The sequence below is a fragment of the Episyrphus balteatus genome, chromosome 2 (assembly GCF_945859705.1).
Source record: "Episyrphus balteatus chromosome 2, idEpiBalt1.1, whole genome shotgun sequence".
Lineage (NCBI taxonomy): Eukaryota > Metazoa > Arthropoda > Insecta > Diptera > Syrphidae > Episyrphus > Episyrphus balteatus.
Window position 1 is genome coordinate 103,385,475 of NC_079135.1, and position 27,781 is coordinate 103,413,255.

The window sequence follows — 27,781 nt, forward strand, 5'->3', positions numbered from 1 at the left end:
ACCTCGTCTCACATCATAGAGTTCAAAAAACTTTCAAGCTTTTTATATATAGATATACTATATAGGTATATTTTTTTTATTTAATTAACTTAGTTGGCTGTAAGCTGCATCCAGTTTTCGAGTTGAAAGTTAATTGGGGTATATATTTTAAATTCGTCATTTGCATATTTGATGTAACTTTTGATTTTAATTGACACCCGCAAACTGTAAAGGATAAAAAATAGTTTCGATGTGAATGGACTTAATAGTTTCTAATAGGTTGCCTTTGGCTAGGGTGTGTATTGAATTTGCTTTAAGCTATATAGGTGCTAATTTATAGTTGAATGATAGAATGTTTGCTCGAACCATTTTATACCAAAATTTCTTTAAGAATGCATGCGTTGGGGTCGCCGCCCGCCTCGCCGCACCATAGGCATTAGCCAAAATCGTAACAATATTTTTTGAAGTTATATTTCTTATCCGGCCTTAGTAAAAATCAAAGAAGAATTCAATCTAGAAATAATAGCTTAAAATTTGAAATGTTCGGTATACCTATCATTTATCGGTTAATAAATTAGCAAAATGTATTCTTCAATTACCGCCGAACACTACAAAAAGTACACTGAGGGAAAAATGGAACATTAAATGTAATATTGTCAACGTTGATAATGTTGCAAATTAAAGTTGAAAAAACTTAAAAATTAAAATGTGTGACTTGATCATGAAGCTTACTCTTATAGTTCAAAGAATATTCATATCTATTAGCTATAACCATAAATTAGAGTTTGGACATTTATAGATTTGGTAAGATATAGGAGCAAAAATATAAAAATTTAAGGAACAAACAAATATTGAATTTTTTTTTTTTTTTGAAAATTTGAATATAGATAATTTTTCAAAATGAAAATAAATATTTGCCTGTAAATATTGAACAAAATCTGTGAAGTCCTTAACACGATATACGCCAATAACGGTAGTGTTAGTTTTAGCTCCTTAATCTTCACATTTATACCATCCGATTTTTGAATTGAAAATTTCTTTAGTATCGTAGTGATTTGAAACAAGATGAAACGAAAAAGCGACACGAAAAATCAGATCTTTTGATATAGAGCACATAACAAATTTATATATAATCTTTAATTGAAAAACTTGAAAAATACCTCAAAACACCTGTGAAGATTTGTTGCCGATGACCAGCCAACAGTAGAGGAAGTACCGTATTCTGAGTTCGAAATTTCGATATGGTTGGCTTTAAAAAATTCTTACTTTTTTTTGTAGGCATGGTCGAAATATGATTGAAGCGTAATATCCCTCTGTAGGCACACCTCTTTTTTGTGACGTGATAGGCACACGGGTGCGAATTTGGTTTATACTTTTTCATGTCGCTAGAACTTTTATCGGTCACAATATTTTACAGAGGATCAAGTATGAAATTGATGTAGAATATTCAGAGGAATTCGAATATTGTATTCACAATTCCGAAAAAAAATATTTTCACCCTTATAAAGAGACTTTTTTATGAGCACTTTTTTGAAAAATCGTAATTTTTTTATTTTTGTCCTACCAAATTCGCACCCGTGTGCCGACAGAGGGATATAAAAGGTGAAATAATAATGATATAAAATTTATTAAAGGTTGTCTTTTAAAAAATGGATTTAATGGCGTTAGAAGAGAAAAGAGATTGATTGTTTTGATTTTTTTATGAAAACTAATTGGGTTAAACAAATTCTAGCTCTTTTTGTAGATGTTGTATAGACATGGTCGATATTAATATTTTGAGCTGAAACAATAAGCTTTCAGATGGTATAAAATTTATAGGTTGTCATATAAAAAAAGTGATGTAATAAAAACAAATTATATTTTTTCGTTTTTTTTTACATGATTTTTAAGGTTTTACTTCAAAAAAGTGTGAATTGCACACATGATTTTTTTTTTTTTTTTAAGAAAAACTAAAAACACCAGATGTGTTAGAAAAGAATACCTATTAATTTAATTTAATTTTTTTAGTTTGTTAAATAGTGTAGTTTGAAATGTAAAAATCTGTAATTTTTTTGAAAAAAACAAAGAAGCCAAAAAACTAAGTTAAATCAAAAATTTGGCTGATACGTGTCAAGTTATTTGTTTTTGCTCTCTAATAACATAAATATTATTTCAAATACCTTTCGTGCTGATTTCACTGGTCTGCAAGGAAATCCTCCTTTAAATAAAACTATACTTTTCTAAAGGATTTTTGTATGCTGATTCCGAATCCGAAGAATTTATCTAGCACGTCACGTTTTTTAGATATTCTCGTTAGAAAATCTCAAAAACCCATTTTTTTGCTGTTTTCGAAGAAATATTTTGGCATAACGTAATATTTTTCATTTAAAATTGTAACGGTTTATAAAAGAACTTATTTTTTTCTTTCAAATTCAGTTTCAATCTTCTCAATATCTCTTTTTTTCTCCGAGATATCTTAATTTAAGTAAGTTTAGTAGGTTTGGCATATACAGTGCGATTCACATGGTTAGACGCACCAATTTTCGTTTGCCAAAATTTCATTTTTTTGTAGGTGTGTAGAAGAATTACCAAAAAAATTGTATTCATAAGAATGGTTATTTAGTTCTTAATAGAAAAACAAAAAGAAATAGTGGGTGAGTGGAAGTTAACGGTACTTTTTATTCCTTTTTGTCTCCGATGTAAGAAAAAAGGGGACTTTTTTTGGTTCACATGATTAGACGCACACCTTAAATTAGTTAGTTTGGCGAGATCTATTGCGCTGATTTGATTAAATTTGGAAGATTAAGCATCAAGGAGTAATTTTTTAGTGATTTTATTCAAAATCTGTAAAAAAAAAGTTCTGAGCGCGAAAGAAAAAGGATAAAATGACACGTTGGATTCCAAAGATTTTTCCATAAGCACCATTGCGAAAAAAATAGGATGAGTGACCATTTCGAGAGGATTCATTTTTTAGACAGTGCCTCCTACGGTAAAAACGTCAAGGGAGGAACAATAAAAGCTTTAACACCTCAGGAAAAAAGAAAATTTATAAGAAAAGCTTCGAATTCAGCCCTATCCATGAGCAAAATTAAAGAAAAAGCTGGGATAACGGAAAGAATATCAACTTTTCGGCAAATTATTTTGAGTGCCGAACATCCTTAATTAAAATAAAACTTAAAAATAGTCTCTAAAAAACGTTTTTTGAAAACAACAAAATGGTACGTGATAGAATTTTTCTGAAACCAGATTTAGATTCAGGAAAGTCTAATCTTTCATAATATCAAAAAATTATTTGAAGGAGAAAAAAAAAGTTAAATTTTGCAGACCAGTGTTTTTGGTGAACTATTTCTCAAACCTTAAAATTTCAAGGTTTTGAACGTCCATATCTCTAATTTTTTCAAAACTTGTCCACGGCCTTTTTTTTTTGTAATTATTATAAAAAAATAAAATATATGATATGATTTTTTAAATATAATCGTAGTTTTTTTTCCAAATTGCTTTACACTCGGGCAATATCTTGAGTAATAAAATTGTTACTTTTGTTCATATTGGTCATTCAAATAACCAAATAATGATGAAAATAAGCGAATAGCTAAGTTTTTTAAAGGAAAATGAGTATCTATGTACCTATATCCAAAATTTAATTATTTTTCGATATAGATCCTTTATTTTTTTGTAAAATCTTAAAAAAAAAAATTAAAATTAAACTATTCAACAAAACAGTAAAAATCGCAGTTTTAATTTTTATGCTCCAAGCATTTATAAATATTAAGCTTATGAAAAAAAGATGCTTTATCTTCTATATGGTGGACATGGAAAGCGACTAAAATCAGATCAAATAAGGATTTTCAAAGTCTACTGACTTTGTAATTTTTTAACAATTTTTCCTTACATTTTTGTTTTTTTGTAAACTAGTGAAATTTGGTAAGTTTTTTTTTTTGAAAAATTTTGAAAAATTCTTAAATACACAAAAAGATTTAACGTTTCAATTTTCGTTTTCCAAAAGTTATTTGTTGTTGAGGACATGAAATTGCATACCTTCTTCAAAACTTCGGCGCTGTTGAAATTTGAATGATTTTTCTTTGTTCATAAACATTTAATTAAACGTCAAACGTTAGGTGGCCCTCTGTGCTACCTAAATCTCATTTTGAACTGTGGTTCATTGCATTGATCTTATAACTTTCGGCCTACACAAATATGAAAACCTTAAAGTATAGATTGTTGACCTATGGACTTCACCCTTATTTGGCAAAACAATCTCAGTTTGAGAGTTACTATCCTTATAATCCCCAAAGAAGCTGAGAAAAAGAATTTTCGAATGATCTAAGATAGTTTTGATTTGATCATTTAATCCATTTTTCAAAATAATTATTTGGTCTTATTACAGAAATCCTACACGCACATGCATAAATCCTGTTCTATTGCCAATATAATTGATACAAGTTAATCTACATATTTCATCTCATTATATTGCATTATTGCGTATGCCTACCCTCTCACAGAATATATTTTATTTTCTAAAGACATATTGTGCGGGTTATAAACTGTGCCCACAATATATCACGCATTAAAAAAAAAAAAAGTCTCTTTAAAATTAAACAACTTTCAAAATCAACCATATCTATAAAAATTCCCCCTCAACAGGTTTCTTCTTATTTTTTTATCCATAGAACTGTCATTATATTGAAAATTCTTCAACTTATCACTTTTTTGACAAGCGACCCAGCCCCAAATTTCCACCCCACTAAAATATGCAATTTTGTATTTTTTTTTTTGTTGCTATAAAAACTTTTTTTTTTACAAATGTTAAAAAATTCAATTTGCATTAATTAAACACACATCATGGCTAACATACAAACTTTATGCTCCAACTATGTTTTTCTTAGACAATTGAATTTAAAATAAATCGTGTCTGATATAAAGAATGAAAATAAGAAAAAAACCGTCGACTGATTTATAACGACCAAAGTTTTAGGCCTAGGATTGAACCAAAAAACCAAAACCAAAAAATTGTAGGCCAAAATCTTATGATGTCAAGATATAAACCAACCGAAGTTGTGTTTTTTTTTTTTTTTTTGTTCCTTTTAATTTTATTTACCATGTCAGGAGGCCATTAAAGCCCCCATTTTCATACTGCACACAATGGACGTAAAAAAATTGTTCATTCAAAAATAAAAAAAAAAAAAACAAAAACAATCTCATGGTAAATAAAAAGAAAAAAGATAAAGGAAAATGAACAAAAAAAAAAAAATAGTCAAACACCATAGACATGCTGGGCCGATTTAATCGTAATTTTCCCAAAGATCAACTTTTTCAATTGGAACATGGCTCCACATGGTTGCTAAAGAAAAAAGAAACACTGTTAAACTACTTCAGATACAATGCATTCATATATCCGTGCAGTTTGTTTTTTTTTTCTATTTGATATCTACAAGAGCTACCCATAGATCCAACTTTTGCACTAAAAAGGCCTCTGTCTAATGGTGATCGCTTCCACCACCTCCCTGGGCTTTTTTTTTTGTCTGTTTGTTTGTTGTTTGTTTGTTGTTACCGTTGATTGGATTTGGCTAGGTGGTGTGTATAGCTACATCCAAAAGCTTCCACCTCTTCTTGGACCACGTGGTATTGAATTGATGCTAGACAACGCCACCATCGTTGGCTGGCTTGTTGCTGTCACTACTGCATACATGCAGTCAAACGATTTTCATTTTAATCCAAAACCACCTATAAATAAAACCGTAAGAATCAACTTTGAATCAGTTTAATTTTGTTACTCAATAACAAATATCTGCCCTCAAATAAAAAAAAAAAAAACGTTTTAGTTTTGATAAAACATAACAATTTTTGTGATATAAAAAGTTAATATTTATTAAATAAAATAAAATCAAAATGGCATTTAAGGTACGCTTTGAAGGATTATATAAATAAAACGAAATGAAATTCTTTAAGTGCATATTTGAAACACAAAACTTTTTTAAAGTGTTTTCTGTCTTAAGTGGAAGTTTTTTATATTCTTTCATTCAAAAAAATAATAAATTTAAAAAATGTTTGAAATTTTTAGTTTTTAATAATACTTTTGTGCACGGTTTTAGATTCAAAACAATCTACAAAAACATTTGGAAAAAATTGAGTGGATAAACCTAATTCAAAATTGCAATTTTAGGAAAAGAGATCTAGAATCCTTATTTTTTTTTAATGCGTGTTTTTTAGGCCCTTGTTTTTTTCAAAATATATTTCTAAATTAGAAAATTTTGATTCCTTGTTTTATAAGTCTTCTGAATCTTATTTTCTATTATCTTAAGAACAATATTAAAAAAAAATTGTTTGGTATATTTTTATAAAACAAAAATCTGAAAAAAACACGAGTCTTAACTAAAATTTAGATATATACTTTGACTAAATAAATACAAATTAAAATCTGAAAGTATTATTAAACAATTAAAAACTGAATTAAATTATAGATAAGTTCAGTATTTAAAAAAAAAAGAAGTTCAAAATTATGACCTAAAAATTCACTGCAATAAGTTTTACTGAAATTTTATTTTGCTCAGTTTTTTTTAAAGATTCGTTATTCCATATAAAACATCATCACTTTTTTAGTTCTTAAAATTTAAAATTATTAAAGATTAATATTTTTATACTTTAAAAAGAATCTTAATTAAAATATGAAAAAAATTTAATTAAGAGATCCAGAATTTTTTTTGTATTTAATACCCTTGCACCTATAAAACTACTTTTTTTCGTTCTTTTTCTAATTTTATATCAAAATTGACTTTTTTAGGGATTCTAAAATAATTTTTTTTTAAATATATAAATATAAAAAAGAGAAATTTTAAACTTTTAACTAGGTATCTTTTTAGTTCACACCTGTGAAAATATGATTTTTGAAATAATCCAAACAATTCTTTTTTAATTAAGGTGACTTTTCTTATATTTAAAAATAATTTTTTTTAAATTGAACTAATAAACCAACAAAATGTTCGTGAATCTTATTTTACAAATAAAACAAAAATGACTTTAATCCTACGATAAAACATTTATTTTTAAATAATACTATTTTAGTGATTTTATAATTTTTAAAATCTACATTTTGAATTTTTTTTGGTAAATTTTGCATGAAATTTTTTTTTGAAAAACAAGATCAGCTGCAAGTTTGTGGAACATATTTTTTGTCTAAAACTTATTGTTTTTAAGATATAAACATATTGCTTGAATTGGAAGTAAATATTGTTTAAATAAATCAATTCAATGTCAACGTATAACCGAAAATTACTAATAGCTACATGTTTTATACATCCTTCAAAAGAACTTTTTTGATAAAAAAAAAAAACAAAAATTGGTTGAAATTTTCCTGGTTTATTAAGATATTTCCAAAAATTTTTCATCGTAAGTTTTTCTTTCTTATATTTATATTATAAAAATAGTGGCACATACTGAAAATTCGATTCCAAAAATCCATTATTTTGGCTGTTTCTGTTTAAAAAATTATATCTGCTTAGTTTTTCTGCAACATCTTAGGGTTGAAGTAGCAAATAACGCTGTATTGAAAATTTCCAAATTAAAAAAATTGTTTTTTTTTTTTATTGAAAAATACCTATGTCATTAAAAACTGAAAAAACTTACTTGAAACATAAAAACTTACATTTTAAAAAAAAATGTATAAGGTATTTGTTACATAAAAAAAATATTTTTGGCATTTTTCTCAATATTTTTGAGGATATTTTTAAAAATTGAGTGAATATAAGTTTTATCTTTTAATAAAAATCTACAAATTTTGTATGTAATTTTTTTCGATAAGAATTGTACTTTTGCCAGAAAATTATCCAATCAATTGTTTCCCTTATCTATACCATTAATTTAAAGTTCCCTCAACACTCATTTTTAGCTAATAATTCTTTTTTTACAAAACGTATTTTCAATTATCTTTTAGAGGCCAAAACTATTTATAATAATGTTTTTGAATTGTTTTGAAATAAAATTTGACACTTTAAAATTTCTTATAATGTAAATTAAAATTATTTTTTTTTTTATTAAAAAAAAAAAAGAAAAAAAATGTATTGAAAATAGATATTTTAGTTTTTAAAATGTAAACAACATATTTTAAAAATTAAGTTGAAGGTATTTTCTAATATGTTAGGAAGGAGGAAAAATAGAAACTTTGGAGAAATTGTGCGATATGCTTAGTTTATAATAACTTATCACAGTACCATTTCAACTTTTTTTCTTTCATTGTAAACAAAAAATAAATAATTTTATTGTTATTTTTTCCTAAAAAAACGAATTTATACTAATTTTCAATCCTATCCCTAATTTCAAGTCCAAGGCAACAGTTAGTAGCAAACATTAAAGTTATTCAAAATTCATCTTATAACTTGTCAAACGTTTGTCTTTATTTAATAAGTTCAAAGATAATTAAATATATACCCAAATGCGTTAGTTTTAACTATCGTTCACTCTGGCGTATACGTTATGTATATTTTTTTTATTTCATCAAATATTAAATTAAATTTAAAATTCTCACTCCCTTTGCATAAACAATTTAATTTACTAAGAAGCTATTTTAATGAAAAAGGATTAAAAATAAAATTCATGAGTATTTTTGGTTTATTAATTTTCAATTTTGTTTCGACGAAAAAAGATTAAAAAATTAAATAAACGAAAGTTTATAATTTCTTAGAATTCATTTAATCTTAAAATAAGAAGAAAAACCTCTTTTATAAAATTAAAATGCTAATTTTGTGTATTCTGTTCATTTTATTATATTTTTTTTTTTTGTTATTTGAAACACGTTTTGTAGGACCTTTCATTTTTGTTTTTTTATTTATGTTGCAAAAATATGAGTTTAGTTTAAAATTGTGGAAAGTTCAAAGTCAAATTATGCACACTTCCTTCTTTATTATTTTATACCAGGAAGTCAGTATTTTTGTTATTTTAATTTCGATAAAAGGGTAAAAACTTCAAATAAAATATCAGAAAATTCGACTTTTCTTATTTATTATGCAAAAAACTTTCTAGGCATATGATATAAAAACTGCATATTTCCTTTCTCATCTCAAAATTCTCCATTTTCTTATATAATTTGTATAGTTACATAAATCACATAAAATCTATTACTCATTTTCATATCATCGAAACCATTTTTTTTTTTTCTAAATGAAAAATGATCAAAATAATGATAAATTATAATGTGTTCACACACATTTGCTGCAACATTTGCAATCATTTACCGATGTTCCGTGCATGCAAAAAAAAAAAACTGCATAAAATATATAATCTTGGTACACTGATCTAATTTAGTTTAATTGAATGGAAAAGAAATAAATCACGGGGTAGAGAGATAGTTTTCTTTTTTTTTTTTCATTATGAATTGAGCTCTGTTATGTATGATGATTGATTGTGATGAAGTTTCTATCAATCTATAACATTGAAGGAAAAAGACAGTAAAGGAGAAGGTAATTTATCTTCACCAGATTAAACAAAAATAAATTAAAACGACTTAGCAATGTTTTTTTGTTTTATGCTTTTCTTAGTGTGAATTAATTATTGAAATCATGTTCCAAAGTAATATTTGGTCAAGAAACATCAAATTTAAATCGTACACTTGGGCGTATACGTACTTTTTTTTTAAGAATAAACATATACCTATACACAATTCAAAAAAATATTTTGTTTATTTATAGGGTTAAATTCTTATGAACTCTTAACTAACCTTTATATCAAGGATCTTCGTTACTAAAAAGGGAAATTTAATGTTTTTCAAATATTATTTTATTTATCTATATATTTGAATTTGAAATAATTTATTATTATTTATGCATTCTGCGTGTAAAATTATAATTTGATATCTAGATTTTTTTTGTTTTATTTTACTCATTTCAACAATGTAATTATTATTCAATATCATTGTTTTTGTGATTCTAGAAGAAAAAAAAAAAAAAAACAGATATTTACAACCTTAATGAATGGCAAAATTTATCATTTAAATGGATTGTTTTTTTTTTTGTTTTTGAAATATAATGATTAAATTGAAATTATTAATTTTTTCATTCCAAATATAATTTAAGAACACAAATTTTAATAAGTAACGATTAATAGCCTCTATTTTTTAATGCGTTTGTTTGAAATGTAAGCAGGTTGAAACACAAAACTTTTCTGTGTTGGAGTTCGAAATTCATTTTAGAATATTCTATTTTTAGAATTCTTTTTCTTTTATTCTATTCTGCGGAATAAATAACACATAATATAAAACATTTAACTTTACTTTAATTATTTAGGCAAAATCAAACAACAAGCAAAACACTAGGACGAACTAAATTTGTGAGGATTAGATAATTTCGCAAATTATCTCATTTCGAATGTAAAATCGTATAGAAAAAAAAAAATTAATTTGAAATTTTTACTGACCTAATTTGCGAAATTATCACATTTGCGTAAAAAAGCGTGCATTTTAAAGTTCTCGTAAACGACTAAACGTATTTCAAGGAAAACTAGAGACCAGAATCTTAAGTAACCTTTAGAGCCGATTTTTCAATATTCTAATAAACAGTCAGTTCGACGAATAAAGTTATTAGGCTCATAAACAATCAGATAAAAACATTGAACTTTTCAATCAAGACAAGAATAAAGAGTTTTCATAAAAAAAATTTTGGTGAAAGGGTGTTTTTTTCGAAGAAACAGTAAAATCTGCAATTGGTCCCAAAAAGCAAATGATTCTCGTAAAACGTGTAAGAACTTATCTATAAATGTTTAATTTGTCATGAAAACCATAGATAAAATGAATCATTGGCTACTGTCTCTTCGAAAAAAACACCCTTCCACCAAATTTTTTTTATGAAAACTGTTTATTCTTGCTTTCTATCCCAAATTCAACGTTTTTTACCAAATTTCATAAGGGTGATCCATCATTTTTGTTTTCACACAAAAAAACACCCTGTTAACCATGACACTTTAGATTCTTGTTTCTTATCTTAAAAGTAACATAATTCCTGAATTTCAATAGGATACTACTAGTACTACTCTAGTATTGCACACATTTCCAAATATACCCATATTTTCTCTACATTTGAAAAAAAAAACACCCTTTCACATAAAAAAAATTTATAGATTTTTTTTTATTCATAATCCCCATGAGAAAGAAAAACAAATTTATTGAATTTCGTGAGGGTACCTTTTAAACCATTGATTTTATTGGACTTATCGCGGATTTTCTCTATTTTCGCAAAAAAAAACACCCTTTAGCCTAAAATATTTGTATAGACTTTTTGGGTTCATGGTTTCTGTTATAAATGAAAAATTTTTACCAATTTTCATTGGTGTAACAATTTTTTCCCAGTTTTTGTGGTACTAATTCCGAATTTCATCATTTCTTGAAAAAAAAAAAAACACCCTTTCACTCAAGATAATTTTGTACTTTTTATAGATTCTTAATTCTTATACCAACCAAAACTTTTTCACCAAGTTTTAAAAATTAATAAAATTTAAGTAAGCTGTTATGATACCTTCCTCACACACAACTTAACCCATCAAAAAAACACCCTTTCACCAAAAATAATTTTAAGAACTTTATGAATCCTTTGTCCCTGCTTTATCTAAAACCTTCATCCCGAATTTCATCAGTGTAGCATGTTTTTCACATGGATTTTAGTTATATATTTTACCTGTTGAAGTCAAAAAACAAGCAACCTTATTTTTAATTGGCAATAACTTTTCTTAGAGCAATCGTATTGAATTTATTTTTATGTCATTAGATTCAGCATCAAAAAATACCTTGAAAACATGTGTCATATGATGGTATTCGACAAACAATCTTTGTCAGTACATTTTTGACCTTCACCCCCTCCCTCTTGTCCGCAAAAAAACACCCTTCCACCCAACTTTTTTTATAGACTTTTTTGTCCTTGGTTCTTATCCTAAAAGCAAACTTTTTGCCAAGTTTCATGAGTGTAACAATTTTTTTTTTTAAATGCCTATTTTACCTGTACTTATAAAAAAATTCATGAAATCGAGGAGCATACTTTGTTTTGTTTTGTGATCGAAATCCATTAAAAATGGAGTTTGGATAAATATATAAGGAAATTCAATACTTTTTTACATTTCTTTAGAAATTCTTTTAAAGTCATAAAAAAAATATTTTTTTTTATTTTTATTTAATTTTTTGTTTTACTGACTTGGAAAAAAATATTTCCGACTCAAATACCTTCTTTTTAAAATCTTTGATGCTATTGAAAAATCAATTTTTTTACGGAAAATTATTGTCTGGTTTTAGGAATTCTCAAGCAAAAACAAAAATATTTAACAACTCCTATGGAAACTCTATTCAATAAAAATTTTCAAAAAAAATTCACTTGAAAACCTGGGCGAACGAAAACAGAATTTATTGGTAAAATAATTTTTTTTTTGCCACAAAACTTTGGTTTCAATTTTAAATACTTATAAGAATTTTTATTAATATATTAAGTTATAGGAATTTTTAAAATAACAACTAAAATGTATCCAACAATCAGTTTTTTTTTTAATTTTGGGTGAAACCTTTATCTTTCAAACATTTCAATTTAAATATTTTAGGTTTATGCATAAAAAAAAAAAACCAAAAAAGGACAGTCCTCAGAAAACAAATTACTGAAATTTCATGCATTAACTTCATTAAAATATGTTATTTGCCTTCGGGTTTCAAATAATTTTTGAAGGAAATTTTCATCTTTCTTTTTGAAGAGTTGTTAAAATTATGTAACAACTTATTTCAACATTTTGGTTGGACTAAACATTATACTCGATTAAAAATATTGACATTCTACTTATTGACCAAGGTTTAAATAATCCAGCTATTATGGGTCAATGAATCCAATTACATCTAAACAAACAAAATCCTATATACAACATCCATGAGATGATAGCACTTAAAATTAATTGCTATACAAATTCCAAAAGTAAATATTTGTCAGTAACTTTGATACGTTTATCTTTTTTTTTTTCTTTTTACTTGTTGTTTTGATAAAACTCAATGATACGTGTAAACACGCAAAAAAACAGCATCTTTCCCCAAACTCTAAATTGTAGCCAAATTTTGTTGACAAAAAGCCAACAACATTTTATCGTTTCGACTGAGTCCTCTTTAAATAGACAAAAATGTACCTACTCTTAATGGTACATACTCATTCTTAAAAGAATAGACGAAAATCTTAAACAGATTTTTTTTTTTTTTTCATTTTTAAATTAAACCAAAAACCGATGGAATAAATTTAAAAGATTTTAAACAAGAGACTTTAATCGAATAAAAAAAAAAACACAAGCTTAACAAATTGTTTAACCTTTAAGTTTAACAAGACATAAGATTGTTTTTTTTTTTTTTCAATTTCATGGCTAGACAATCCTTTTACTTATTCAATGGGTTAAAAAAAAATATATATATGAAAAACGAAACCACATGAAAGCTTTTTGTTTGTATACAATTTTACTCCACGTGGTTGGTCAGCAGCACTCAGCACAGCGTCAATATGGCACCCATCAACATATTAAATGTCACTTGAAGGATTCCAATGATGATGGCAACAAAGCAAACGGACAGACTTGAGGTTGGGCCTGCTGACTGGTTGACTGCCTTGTCTCGTCTACATTTTTGGCTTCCACATGAGTGAACCTTTTAAATTGTAATTAATTGGAAAATTTAAAATAAACCACAATTTCAGAGAGGAGAGTTATGGTATTTTATGTAATGTTTTCACCAAAAAATTGCTGAAAGAAATGTTGCTTTTATTAAAGGTAAACATGATGTTGAAAAAGTAAAACCTCGAAAGTGATGAGAGTAATGTTGAAAGTAAATTGTTATATTTTAAAAATTTAAAATTCGCTGGGTAGCTTTATTCACTTAATTTCAGTAATTAAATGGTTTAAAAAAAAGAGGATATCTGTTAAGTCGGTTTACGGACTATGATTTTACGTGATAAAGTCGTATAAAAACAGGTCGTGAGCTTTTGTTTGAAACAAGTCAATTGAAGCGTTTATTTATTTCAAACAATCAAAATTTACAAGAAAAAGCTAAAAAAAATTACCTTTTTTCTTGTCTCACTATATTATTTTTTTTTTATTTTAAAAGCTTACAAAAAAAAGCCAAAAATTGCTTCTAAAGAATTAAACCATTTTTTAAATTTTTACAATGTGAAAAAAGTATTAAAATAATTTATTAAAAACAATCATTTCTTATGAAAAAAGTGAAAAAATCATTTCCATCACCCAAAAAATCATTTTTTTGATAAAACAACTTATAATAAATTTTATACCAAAGCTTATTGCTTCAGCTCAAAATATAGATATCAATCATGTCTATTAGACATCTACAAAAAGAGCTAGAATTTTTTGAACTCGATCAACTCGAACTCGAACTCGATATGTCTCCAACAACACGTAATCGCTCAAATTCTACCTCAGCAAACTCTTCCTCCCAAAAACTCTCCGCTAATAACTCTAAATCGGATCTCACTTTGCATGTTTTTACAAAACAATTAAATTAACTAAGTGACAAAATTATCACAGAAATATCCAATGTGCGCAGTGACTTTAATGCAAAATTTGATATTTTAGAACGTACTTGGATTGATAAATTCAATTTGCTCCAACAACAGGTTAACAGTTTGGCTGAACAAATTAATCAAGTACAAGTCATTCCTCCCCCCCAACAAAATGGTTCCAACAACAATGAAGAAGTTAACTCTTTACGACAACAAATTGATCTCATTGAACGAAGAGAACTTGCATGTGATGCCGTTTTGTTTGGTGTACCAATGATACCCAACGAAAACATTGAACAGTATTTTAACTCTCTATGCTCTTCTCTTAGTTGTGAACTCACTGTAAAAAATATTTTTCGCCCTAAACATACGAACCCTGATAATACACCAATTGTCATTAAATTTAATTCCGTTAACGATAGAAATTTATTGTTAAAAGCAGCCACTCTTTATCGCAAAAACAACAACCGCACCTTGCGTTTGAGTGATATAAATATTGACTCTGCTAGTCCTATATACCTAAATGAGAGCCTAACTAAAAAAAATAGAATTCTCTTACGTCTCGCTGCACAGTCGAAGAAGAAAAAAGAACTTTACTCTGTGTTTACCATCTCTGGCTCTATTTATGTCAAAAAGTCACCTGAAGAAAACCCTATCTTAATCGAGTGTACTGACGACGTTACTGCTGCTGCCGCTGTTGCTCATGCTGTTCATGTTCCATCAAATTAATACATTAATATCATACATTATTTTTCATTAATATTTATTTTGTTTTCATTAAACTTAATCTTTTCAATTTCTTCATGTAAATTAAATATTTCATTATTTTTAATAGTTCAATCTTAAATTAAAATTTTTTTTTTTTCTTTTAATTTTTTTTTTTTTTTTTTCATTATTTAATTGTTTGACATTATCTTTGCCTCTATTATTTTTGTTCTCTTTTTGTTTTGAGTGCATTTGTTTGGGAGATACATACACACGTTTCTCACATTTCACACATTAAATACATAACTTGATATAAACCTACAATTTTTCTTTTTGTTTTGTTTGAGTTTCAATGGATACTGCAAACGTGAGTGAAAATATGCGCTTGATGTTAAATGTTTTGTGCAACGTTCATAGTGGGTTACACATATGCCATTTTAACGCTCAAAGCCTTGTTAATAAAATGGATGAATTCAGATGGATCTTTGAACGTAGTAAGCTGGATATTATTTGTATCTCGGAAACATGGCTAAATTCAAACTACTCAACTGCTTATTTTGCCTTGAACGGCTTCAATTTGTATAGGGATGATCGTCAAAATCGACGAGGAGGTGGGGTGGCTATATATACAAGGAAAACACTTAAAACTAGTCTTATAAAAACCTCTCTAATTACTGACGCTTTTGAATACGTTGCAATTGAAATTATCAACGGAAGCGATAAATGCATTGTTATTTCAACCTACTTTCCACCCGATATAGCTAATTGTCACTTGTTAGGTAATATTCTAGATGAATTTAGTATATTAAATCCCAAAGTTATTATCTGCGGAGATTTGAATATTAATTTGCTAAATCACACAACAAGTAAAAGTTTTTTGGAAACCATTAATAATTATAATATGCACCTTGCAAATTCAAATAATGCTACGCATTATATGCCCGGTAAAGTTCCTAGTCTCATTGATGTTCTTCTAGTCAGCAACTCTCGCATTCTTAACCACTACTCACAGCTCTCTTGTCCTGGTTTTTCTTACCATGATTTGATATTTACCACCGCTAATATTAAAACAACACATATAACTGAATCATTTTCTTATCGGGACTTTAAAAGAGTTAACCTTACAAGACTCCTTAATGAATGCTCCACGCTTGCCTGGAATCTAATATATTTTACGCCGGATGTGAACAAGCAAGTTGAAATTCTCAACAATTTTGTAAGATTCTTGTTTGACAAACATATTCCAGTGAAGCTCTTCGTTTCAAGATATGGACAGACTCCTTGGATGTCAAATGAAATAGAAGAAGCTATTTCTGCACGAGATAGGCTGTATCGGCGCTGGAGAAGATTTAAGATTAGTTTTCTATTCACAGAATTCAAAAGAGCGAGGAATAGCAAAGGCAATATATTTTTCTGATCAATTTGATTCTAATCGTAGTTCAAAGTTCCTTTGGAGCAGAGTGAAACAAATTGGACTATGCAATAAGGCATCTGTTATCAGTACAAATATTGATGTTAATGACCTAAACCGCAAATTCACCCAACTTTCATCTGGCTTGCCAATGTTCTTACAAAACAATAACTCTGTTTCTCACAACACCTCCTTAGATGCTTTCTATTTCTCTGCAGTGGACATCAGTTCATCAAGTAAAGCAATTCTATCAATAAAATCCAACAGTGTCGGCTTGGATGGTATTAATCCGAAATTCATTAAGATGTTGCTCCCATGTATTCTCCCTTACATTACACACATATTTAATACCATTCTTATGACTTCGGTCTTTCCAGACCAATGGAAACAGGCTAGAATAACACCGATTCCTAAGAACAGTAGTTGCACTGAGTTTCGTCCAATTGCGATACTTCCATTTTTGTCTAAGGCATTTGAATATGTTGTTGGAGAGCAAGTTAAGCAATTTCTAGAATCTAACAACTTTTTGACATCACTACAATCAGGTTTCCGATCTAACCACAGTTGTACAACAGCTCTAATCAAGGTTACTGATGACATACGTCAGGCTATTGATAGAGATGAGGTGACATTGCTAACATTAATTGATTTCTCAAAAGCATTTGATTCGGTTAATCCTTTTATACTTAGCTCTAAGCTTATAACACTTTTCAATTTTTCAAACCATTCTGCTAAGCTTATAAAATGTTATTTATCTAAACGTTTTCAAGCTGTTTCACTTAATCAAATGACATCCGACTTTGTGGAAACAAATATTGGTGTCCCTCAAGGTTCAATACTTGGCCCCCTCCTGTTTTCCATGTTTATTAATGATCTACCTCTCGTTCTTCGAAACTGCCTCTTCCACATATATGCTGATGACGTTCAGCTTTATACATCATTTCGTATTGGTCTGATGGAAGACGGAGTTCATCGAATGAATGAAGATCTATTGGCCTTATCAGAATGGTCTAACAAAAATGGACTCTTATTGAATCCTTCTAAAACTAAGACTTTGCAAATATATAAACATTCACTTAATACCTCTCTTCCACCCGTTCTATTGGATGGTGTTTCTATCGAAGTTGTCCCTAAAGTCAAATTGCTGGGTATGATAATTAACAGCACATTGACATGGAACGATCACATAAATTCTGTGATCTCTAAAATATATGCTGCTCTACGAGGCCTCTCCATCTGTCAAAATGAAACCTGTCAAGGCTCTAATCGTACCTATTATCTCATATGGTTGTGAACTGTTTGCTGCTACAGATGCGAGCTCAATGCGCAAGCTCAATGTTGCTTTTAATTCTGTTGCCAGATTTGTTTATGGGCTCTGAAGGTATGACCATGTATCGAATTACTCCCTAACTATTTTAAATTGTAAGCTTCAACAATATTTAAACTTTAGAGCGTGTATGATGGTTTTTAAGATAATTTCAACAAAAAAACCTTCATATCTGTTTAACAAAATTACGTTTTCTCAATCCATCCGTACTAAAATGATAAGACCAAACACTTGCACATGCACCATAACTCATAGGCAGTTTTTTATTCACGCAATAAGTCTCTGGAATCAACTACCAAATATTCTAAAAACTAGTATCAATCCGAAAAATTGTTCGTTCTGTATGTTTTCCCATTTCAAGAATTCTTAAGTGTGTATCTTTCAGTCTCTTGCTATACCTAATACTTTATGTAATTAATGTTTTTATAATCAACTTTTCTTATTTTATCAAACTTAATTGTTATTATGTATAATTTTTATTTATATTTTTTTGTTATTTTCTATTTTAACTAAATTTTTTAATGTTTATAACTTATTTCTGAAATTGTTATGTAATACTGTGCAGTCAAAAGAATTATATTCTTATTGTACAGAAAATGAATACCAAATAAATAATAATAATAAATAATATGGTTTATCGATTTCATATCGATTTATTCTTGTTATATTGCACCAAATGTCAATTTTCATCAAAAAAAGCAAAAAACAGCATATAATTTTATTTTCTCACGCTATTGAATTAATTTTTTCAATGACAACCTATACAAAATTTTAAATCATGTGAAAGCTCATTATTTCACCTTTCAAATGAAGTTTCAATCTTATTTCTGCGATGCCTAGAAAAAAAGTTAGAATTTTTTAAAGCCAACCATGTCTAAATTCCAAACTGAGGTTACGGTACTTTCCACACTGGTGGCTGTTCATGATCAACAGATCTCCACAGGTGTTTTGAGGTTTTCGCAAGTTTTTTTAATTTAACATTGTGTAGCTTGTACTGAATGTATAGTTATGTGTGATATATCAAATTAAAGGTAATATCATCATGCTCAGTAAAGTTAAATCAAATATATATCTGCACTAGATCAAAAGATATAACCTCTTGAAAAATAGAACCTTATTTTACCGTTATTTCAAAATTGTGACAATAAAATTGATTGAAATTTTGCACAGATATAGTCCTGTCTATTATCTATCTACAATATAAATTTCATTCATTTATCTGTTGAAGAAAAAAAGATTAAAATAAAAAACAGTTAAAAATGGTCAAAACTTGGGACAAAAAAACTAGTTTTTCCCGTTATTCGATCAAAAAACATTTTAAAATACCAATTTGCAAATATATGCGCACGGTTATAGACTACATGGTCTATAAGTTTGAAATTTTTTGGACGCTATGAAAAATTAAAAAAAATAAAAACTCACCCAAAAATACCCCAAAATAAGTAGGTGTTTTTCAAAAATTCATATTTCGAAACGCAGAGATTTAAAAAAAAAATCCGTATTCGACCCCTCACTTTTTTTTTATTATCTTTCGAATGACGTGTTTCAAATTGTCAAAAAAAATGTACCCTACCTATAATCACTACTTTCTCAAAGGTCTACTTCATGTTTTAGTTTTAGAAAATCATTTATTACTTGGTTTTGAAATTTTTATAATTTTTTACAAATCCATTGTCAGTCTTGTAATAAATTTATCTATCGATTAAAAAAAAAATCAACTCTATACATTGTCGCGTTTAGAGAATAGCCGATTTTTTGCAGTTTAGTTTTACCCCTATTTACCCTATTAAAAGATAGAATTTTTTAAAATCCTTCAAATGTATTCAATTTTAGATTATTATCTTTCAAATAAGCTATAGAAGATTTTTGTATCCCTGATAGTTTTTTTTGAATTGAAATTTTTGCCGCACTGCGAAAGAGCGAGAGTTGAACGGGAGAAAAAGGCGTCACTTTTTTGTGGTGCCTGCCACGGTTCATCGATTTTTAAGACGTTATCACGTCAAAAAAATAACATGAGAAACATGTTCTTCAATATTTTGTGAGATCTTGGTTTCACAACATATTGCACCAACATTAAAGGCTATATTTTAAGCCGGCTTATCCTTCTGAACTAACAAAAACATCGGGAAATCTGTTTTGGCTGGGCTGGACCCTCTTTGTTTTCCATTCGCTATCTCCTGGTTGTTGTCTCAGCTTTGATTTTTTTTTGGAAATGCATGAATACTAGGGACTTTAAAAAAAATTTCTTTGATTTTCTCTGAGCCAAGTTCAAAAGCTTCGTTTACATGCAAAAATAGGTCCCTGCAACTATGAGCCCTGAATACTATAGCCCCAAAAATAAAAGGAACAAAAAAAAAATCGTGATTTTTTAGTGATTTTAAATACTCTGTATCTCAGTAAAAAATCCATTAATTTGTTGGGCTAATGTATTAAGGTTGACCGCATTGCACTTTTTACTTGCGATATAGGCACTATTTATAGTTATGCATTCGTGAAAAAAAAGTTTAAGATAACAATTTTCCATGATATTACGATGATAGAGAATGCAAAAAAATTGGATCTCGAAAATCAATAACGAATTTGTATGGAAAAACATTTATGTTGTTATAAATCAAAAACAAAATTTTGAAAAAAAATTATTTTTGGATTTAAAAAAAAAAAATTTTTTCGGATAAAAATCAAATTTTCGAAAACGTTACATTGAATTTTTTTTTTTTGAAATTTTGGTTTTAGGTGTTGATTAAAAGTTTCTACAAAATGGCATACCTATTAAAATTAATTAAAATTTTATTTTTTCAAAAAATTATTTATAAAAAATTAGGTACTTTTAAAAAAAACGGCTCTAACGATTTTGAATTTTTTTTTCTACTTTTTTAGAGCTGAATTTCATTTAAAGAGATATTTTTTTTACATTTTAAGAAGACAAGAACGAATTTTGAGTTTTTTTTTTTATACACTAATCAAATTTGTATAGAAAAAATTTTTATTTCTAAGAGCAAGTCGTGCATTTTATTTTATTTCCTATTAGAATAACAAAGGGAATTTTTTTATACTTCTCATTTGTACAACTATTGAAGGATGAATTCCACTACCAAGCGGACAGAATTGAACGCTCTACAAAAAAGATCTCAAGTCATTTGTCAGTTAATCAACTCAGTCCGAAGTTATTCGAGGTCAAAGTTAAATTTATTCTTAATTTTGATATGAAATTTTTAGGAGCGAATAAACTGCTCAAAAACCTTTTGGTGGTAAATAAGCTGACTCTGGCAACACTGAATATATTATTTTTGTATATGATTTATAGAGCGATAGAAGTTAACCACTTGATAGTAATTATTTTTTTCTAATTTTTTAAACTATTTCATTATTTTTACTAAAATAAAATTTATCATTTATTCTACAGTACTAAAATGTCTTAGGACATCCATCTTCATATCATCATATTATTAAAAGTGAAGTGCAAAATTAAACAAAAAATCCAAGAAACAGCATAAAAAAGCTCTAAATTGTGTTTTATACTTTGGTACTTTTTGGTCTTTGTTTTAGCTTAAATTTTATTTTTTCATTGAATATGAACAGTTCTACATAAATCCAAGAGTGAACGTCTGTTTGACATTCAATTAGTAAAATTTCTATTAACGCTTAAACCGTCATTTTTGAAAAAATAAAAGTTGTCATGTCAATGCTAATATTGTCCTAAATTTCATGATTTTTCGTCCAGAAATGGCCGTGCAAATGATTTTTGATACCATAAAGCACCAAATGCACCACTATTTGGCGAGGACAATGATAAATAGTCAAAGCCAACTTGAGCGACAGATTTTTAAATATTCAGCAAGTTTATGACTTTCACTGATTGTGTCAACTTCATTTTTACTTCTAATTTAGTAAAAATAATAATTTACCTAATGGTCCAAAAAAGTATCGTAAAAATATGAATTCTGCATTATTTCGACAAATTTCAAAACGTCAGAAATCCGGAAATCCTTACCCAATTTAAACAATTTTCTCTCATAAATCTCATAAATGAGTTGTCTAAATTAAAAATAAAGCGTTAGGGTTTTTCAAATTTTTTATCTAAAAATACAATTAAAATTTTTTTTTTTTTTAATTTCAAAGCCAAACTGGAGACAGAAGATATTAACCGATTTTGATTATTTATTAAACCCTTCATCGAAAAAAAAAAAATGTTTTCATACATTTTTGACCCAGTCTGCAGTCTAATGTACATCAACTATACCATTGTAATTTTGAATTTATAAAAATTTTAAATAGTTTATGAAAATAATTTTAACTATGATTTGACTATGTAAGAACGTGAGAACCAGTCATATACTTTACCACATATGTACGCATATTTTTAGCCATTAAGTACCTACGTTAACAAAAATATTTTATTAATTCTCGAAAGGGATTTTTTCATCATAATATATGCCCAAACATTTTTCAAAAATAATCGAATAGACAAAAAACCGTTTTACATCAGACTCTATTTACTTCTTTTAAGGGAGGAAAGAACTCTTCCCATCCTTTTCAAATTGTTTGTTCATGTCACATTGAAAGTATATCTTTAAAATCTTACTGTTAAAGTAATAACTTTCCTCATTTTATAGCTATGCTCCCCATCCCCATACCATAAAAGTATTCTAGGAAAACTTCCTAACCAGAAATGTATACGCATAAATATTGTGTGTTATAATAGAAAAGGTGTCAAAACCAGCATTACTGAAATAAATTTCAATGTTTTTAAATAAAAAAAAAGCTTAAAGAAATTCACTTAGGCATATTTTCAACACATTTCTATAATAAATTTAGTGTAGAAAAAAGGTCGTTTTTAAAGTGTTGGTATATCCATATATTTTTATTACTTTAATGTTCGTAGAAATCGGTAATTTGGTCATTCCGATATAAGAATAAAATTTATGTGAAAACAAATCATTAAAAGCATCTGGGTTCTGGAATTCCAAAAAAAAAGAAAAAAAAAGAAAAACCATGGAAACTCTATTGAATAAAAGTTTCGAAAAAAAAAAAAAAATCACCTGAAAACCATGGCGAACCGAAACAAAATTTATGTAAAAAATAAATACCTTTGGTTTCAGTTTTGATTTTATGTAAATACTTGATACAACTTCTTTCAACCTTAATTGAATAAGTTGAAATTTTTTAAATAACAACTATAATTTTTTTCAATTTTGGGTTTAACCTATATCTTTCAAACATTTCAATTGAAATATTTTAGGTTTATGAACTAGAAACAAAAAAAAAGGTCAGTCCTTGGAAAATAAATTTCTAAAATTTCAAGCATTAACTTCAAGAAAATATGTTATTTGCCTTTGGGTAGCAAAATAATTAAATCTCTTTTTTTTGGAATGATGATATGCATGCACCTTTATTTTCCAAAAAGGGATAACAAAAACCTACTCAACTTCAAATCTATTTATTCATTCAAGCAGACAAGAAATCTATATAGGTATTAAATGAAAACATAAATGATACTCCCACAGAAGATTTTAGAATGTAAGGATATTCAATTATTCAAAAACGATGAAATTGAAACAAAATGCCATCAACATAGAGAAGATTTTATATCTTATTTATATACTTTCAATAAAATTCTTGACCAATCTATACCTAAACTCGTGTTTGACTTACGTACCTGCATATATATTATTTATATTCTATCAAAATATTATTCTTATTGAAAAGAGAAATGTTATGATTTAAATTATGTAGATATTCTACAATGATTGAGGCATTCAACTGTAATTTATATTTTTTGTACCTTATAAAGACTCTTAACAAAAAGGAATATTGAATATCTAAAAGAGGATTCTTAAAGGACTTTCTTATTATGATTTAGGATATTTAATTCAACCAAAAGAATCTACTATCACATCAACTTTGTTTACGTTGTCAAATGCATAAATTAAAAAAAATTTGGTATTAAGTTGATAGATTTTTTTTTTGACATGCCACAAATAAAAGCAAAATCATTTAAGAAATTTTGTACTCCTTTATTTATTGTGAGTTAAATTTAAACATTAATTCGGTTTGCAAATTCAATTACCACACTAGAATATTATTAGTTCGAAAATGGTAGAATTAACATGACAACATGTTTAACATTACATTAAAAAATACAAAATCTTGTTGCTAGGTAAATATTATAATATGATATAAAACTGATCGTACTAACTTAGTCCTGCTGTTCAAAAACGTCATTTTGTCGTCATCGTTGTTGGGTAGATTGCCCAGCCTAAATTTGATGGCTGTAAAACTCACGAAAAAATTAATTTGGCTCTTGATTCGATGTTTATATTGTTCATAGATGTTAATATTGCAAAAAATTTGTTAGTAAGAAAGTTTATTAGGGTGGTACAAAAAATGTACCTTTTTTCATATTTCGAAAAATTTGGATTTAAACACCGAAAATTTCTAAATTGTATTTTTTGAGATTGATTGAAATTCAAGTTTTTCGTATAAGGGTGGCTCGAAAAAATATTTTATTCTACAGTTGCTTTTGAAATTTAAAAAAAATAAAAATCAAGGCGGATATTATTTTAACCAAATTATCGAAGATTTAAATTGCCATTAAGGTGGTTCATAAATTTTTGTTTTATTTAATTTAACAAAAATTGATTTTCATTACAGAGAAAGTCTGAAAACGTGGTGTATGAAATAATGTAAAATTGAGTATTTTGGCATTAGGGGGCTCAGGAATTCAACCAAAATCGATTTAATCAATTTGATATAAAGTAAATATTACTATATCAAAAAACGCACTTTTCAAACTTTGTGTGTAGGTACTCAGTTTTTTTTTTTTAAGCAAATAAAATCCTTTTTGAACACCCTAATAGAAAATTTTTTCTTCCATAGACAATTTGTTTCAAATGTGAACAACGCGATTTCTTGTTAATTCAACTATTAGAAGTAGAAGGAATTATTTTTTTTTGCGCCACCCTAGTGTTAAACAGTTAACAAATTTTCTGTGTTACTATTTTTTCTTGCTCAAAACTTTTTTAACAAAACTCATTCCGCGGTCATTTTTTGTTTTTGTCTGACGTTTATGACGTTTCGGTGCGATTATTGAAAATTGTACCCAATTACTTAGTGAGCACCTTATAAGGGCTTAATCGACAAATGCAGAGATATTCCATGAGAAACTGAACAGTGGAAAAAGTTGTTTAACCCTTGGTATTATAAGCACAATGTAACAAAAAAAAAAAAATAAATATGTAAAAATACCTTACACGGAACCTAGAACGTTTTGAAGACAAAACTGCATTATTTTTTTTTTTTTTTTCAATAAACAAAAAACAACTTTTGAAGACATTCAGACACGGAGAAAAAAAGGGCACCTGGACACCTTAAATCCCAACCTCTTAAAACAATACAGTTTCCGCTTAAAATAGCTGGAATCTGTTAATTTTAAATTGAACTTCATTTCATGTTAATGTGAATTTTTTTTTAAATGTGTATAATGACTTCAAAATTGCATAAAAATTACACAGGTCGACAAAAATAAAAATATTTTTTTGTGCTTGGGTTTAATTTCCACTTTTTGAGTTCATGATAAACCAAGACTATCGATAATCACCCTTTCCCCTCCTAAGATTTGCTTTTGTAGTGTTGGGATCAAAAATACAATTTTCATACCCTGTGAGCCTAACTCGAGTCTTATGAGCTATAGTGCAAGAACCGTGCCTTGTACAAAAAAAACTGTAAAGGTATAAAATGTAGATAATTTAAAGTTCTACATTTTTGCCTAAGCGCTTTTTTCGACTTAAATTATAACAAAAAAGTTATGATGAATACAAGGGATTTTTGCTCCGAAAAACCCTGTTTTGTTGAGTTCAAACTGTAATATTTTTTTATCTAACTTCAACTTTGGAAACTTTTATACCTACTTTTTTGAAAACTGCAATACTGGGACAAGTTTTTAAAATAAAAAACCAGAGTCACACAATACAAATTTTTTTGGTCTTGTTGCTCTGAAATAAAAGTAAGAAATTGAGTTTTTATGAAACTCGGAACTGTTAATTGATTTGCAAAAAAATGGCGTATGAAATAAAAAATATTTTTATTAGTTAATTGTTTCTTATTGTTAGGCAATGTTTTAGTAAAAGAGTTGCAAAAAACAAAAATCAATTATGGGCAGAGGAAGCAAAATACTGTTGCAAAGTAGGGATTTTTCGAAATTTCACAAGAACTGTATAAGTATTTGGGATGAACAAGTTACCAAATTCTGAGAGATCTTAAGTTAGCCTATCAGTCCATTTCGTTTAATCCATTACTTTTTAGACACCATGTATATGCAACAAAATAATAAATAAAAAAAAATATGCAAAAAAATTAATTTAATTTTTCAATAAACAAAGAATTTCAATATGAACTAGTTTGGCTACAGTTTGGATACAGTTATTTGTGTAAGCAGTTATTTTTGTATAATAAAAATACCATCAGAGTGAATTAATTTTACCATAAATATTGAAAATAGAAGATATCAAATAATGCCTCAAGCTCCCATTTGACAAAAATTCGAAAAAAACGAAAATTTCGATTTAATTTTTCTTTTTTCTTCTTTCCTTTTTTTTTTATTTTTCTGAATATGAATATGAAAACAGTATTAAAATGAAGAAAACAAAACTAAAATCATCAAAAACGGGTAAGACGTTCTCGAGTTTTTGCCAAAATTACGCACGACAATTTTTGTAAAAGACAGATTTACTTGAAAACTGGAAATTACTCTGCTGACTTCAAAAGTAAATAAAAAAAAAAAAAAATATTTTCCAGATGAGTATCAATATATCTATCATAATTTCATAGTCACAACCCAAGCACAAATTTCGTGTTGACCTGTGTTATTTTTGTTTGAATTTTCCCAAAATATAATTTTTTTAAATCGGTTTTAACATCAAAAATTTGTGTTGCATCAGTTAATTAAAGGCCATATTTAGTTTAGATGTCAAAACCATAAAAATGTGTTTTCGTAATTTTTAAAACAACTTTTAATATTGTTTTTTTTTTTTTTTTTTTAAATTTCTTATAAAATTAATAATAAAATTAAGCTAAAATTATACTTTAATGTTAATTTAGGAAACTTTATATAGAACATTTTTTACTTGCTCTAAGGACAAGTACCTACAAGTACCTTTGTGAAAACTAACATTATACTATGATGAAGATTTTTACTGAATTCTGTGTTTTTTTGTACAAAATTTTCAAATTATTGCGAATTCCTTTGAAACGCCTCTAATGATTTTGATTAAACTGTGCATAAGTTTCAGATAAATTACAATAAAGTTGCATTTTGAGTGTTTAGAAAAAAAATTTAAATAATAAATACAAATTTTTCAATAGGTACATGCATTTATGACTTGCGATATAGGTACTATATATCAAGTTATGCATTCGTACAAAAAAAAAAGTTGAGATAACATTTTTCCATGACATTACGATGATAGACAATGTGAAAAAAGTGGGTCCCGGAAGTCCGTCTGTCTGTCAGTCTGTCAGTCTGTCAGTCTGTCAGTCTGTCAGTCTGTCAGTCTGTCAGTCTGTCAGTCTGTCAGTCTGTCAGTCTGTCAGTCTGTCAGTCTGTCAGTCTGTCAGTCTGTCAGTCTGTCAGTCTGTCAGTCTGTCAGTCTGTCAGTCTGTCAGTCTGTCAGTCTGTCAGTCTGTCAGTCTGTCAGTCTGTCAGTCTGTCAGTCTGTCAGTCTGTCAGTCTGTCAGTCTGTCAGTCTGTCAGTCTGTCAGTCTGTCAGTCTGTCAGTCTGTCAGTCTGTCAGTCTGTCAGTCTGTCAGTCTGTCAGTCTGTCAGTCTGTCAGTCTGTCAGTCTGTCAGTCTGTCAGTCTGTCAGTCTGTCAGTCTGTCAG

General features: G+C 27.7%; 1 protein-coding gene across 1 annotated transcript in view; it reads left to right on the forward strand.

Annotated features, from left to right (window-relative positions):
• Positions 1-5,723: 5,723 nt before the first annotated feature.
• LOC129911359 (cuticle protein 16.5) overlaps positions 5,724-27,781 on the forward strand; it is a 30,921-nt gene continuing 8,863 nt past the window's right edge. Inside the window, exon 1 of the mRNA XM_055989129.1 lies at positions 5,724-5,859. Coding sequence (XP_055845104.1) covers positions 5,848-5,859 — 12 coding nt within the window. The 5' untranslated portion in view covers positions 5,724-5,847. The remainder of the gene's footprint in view (positions 5,860-27,781) is intronic.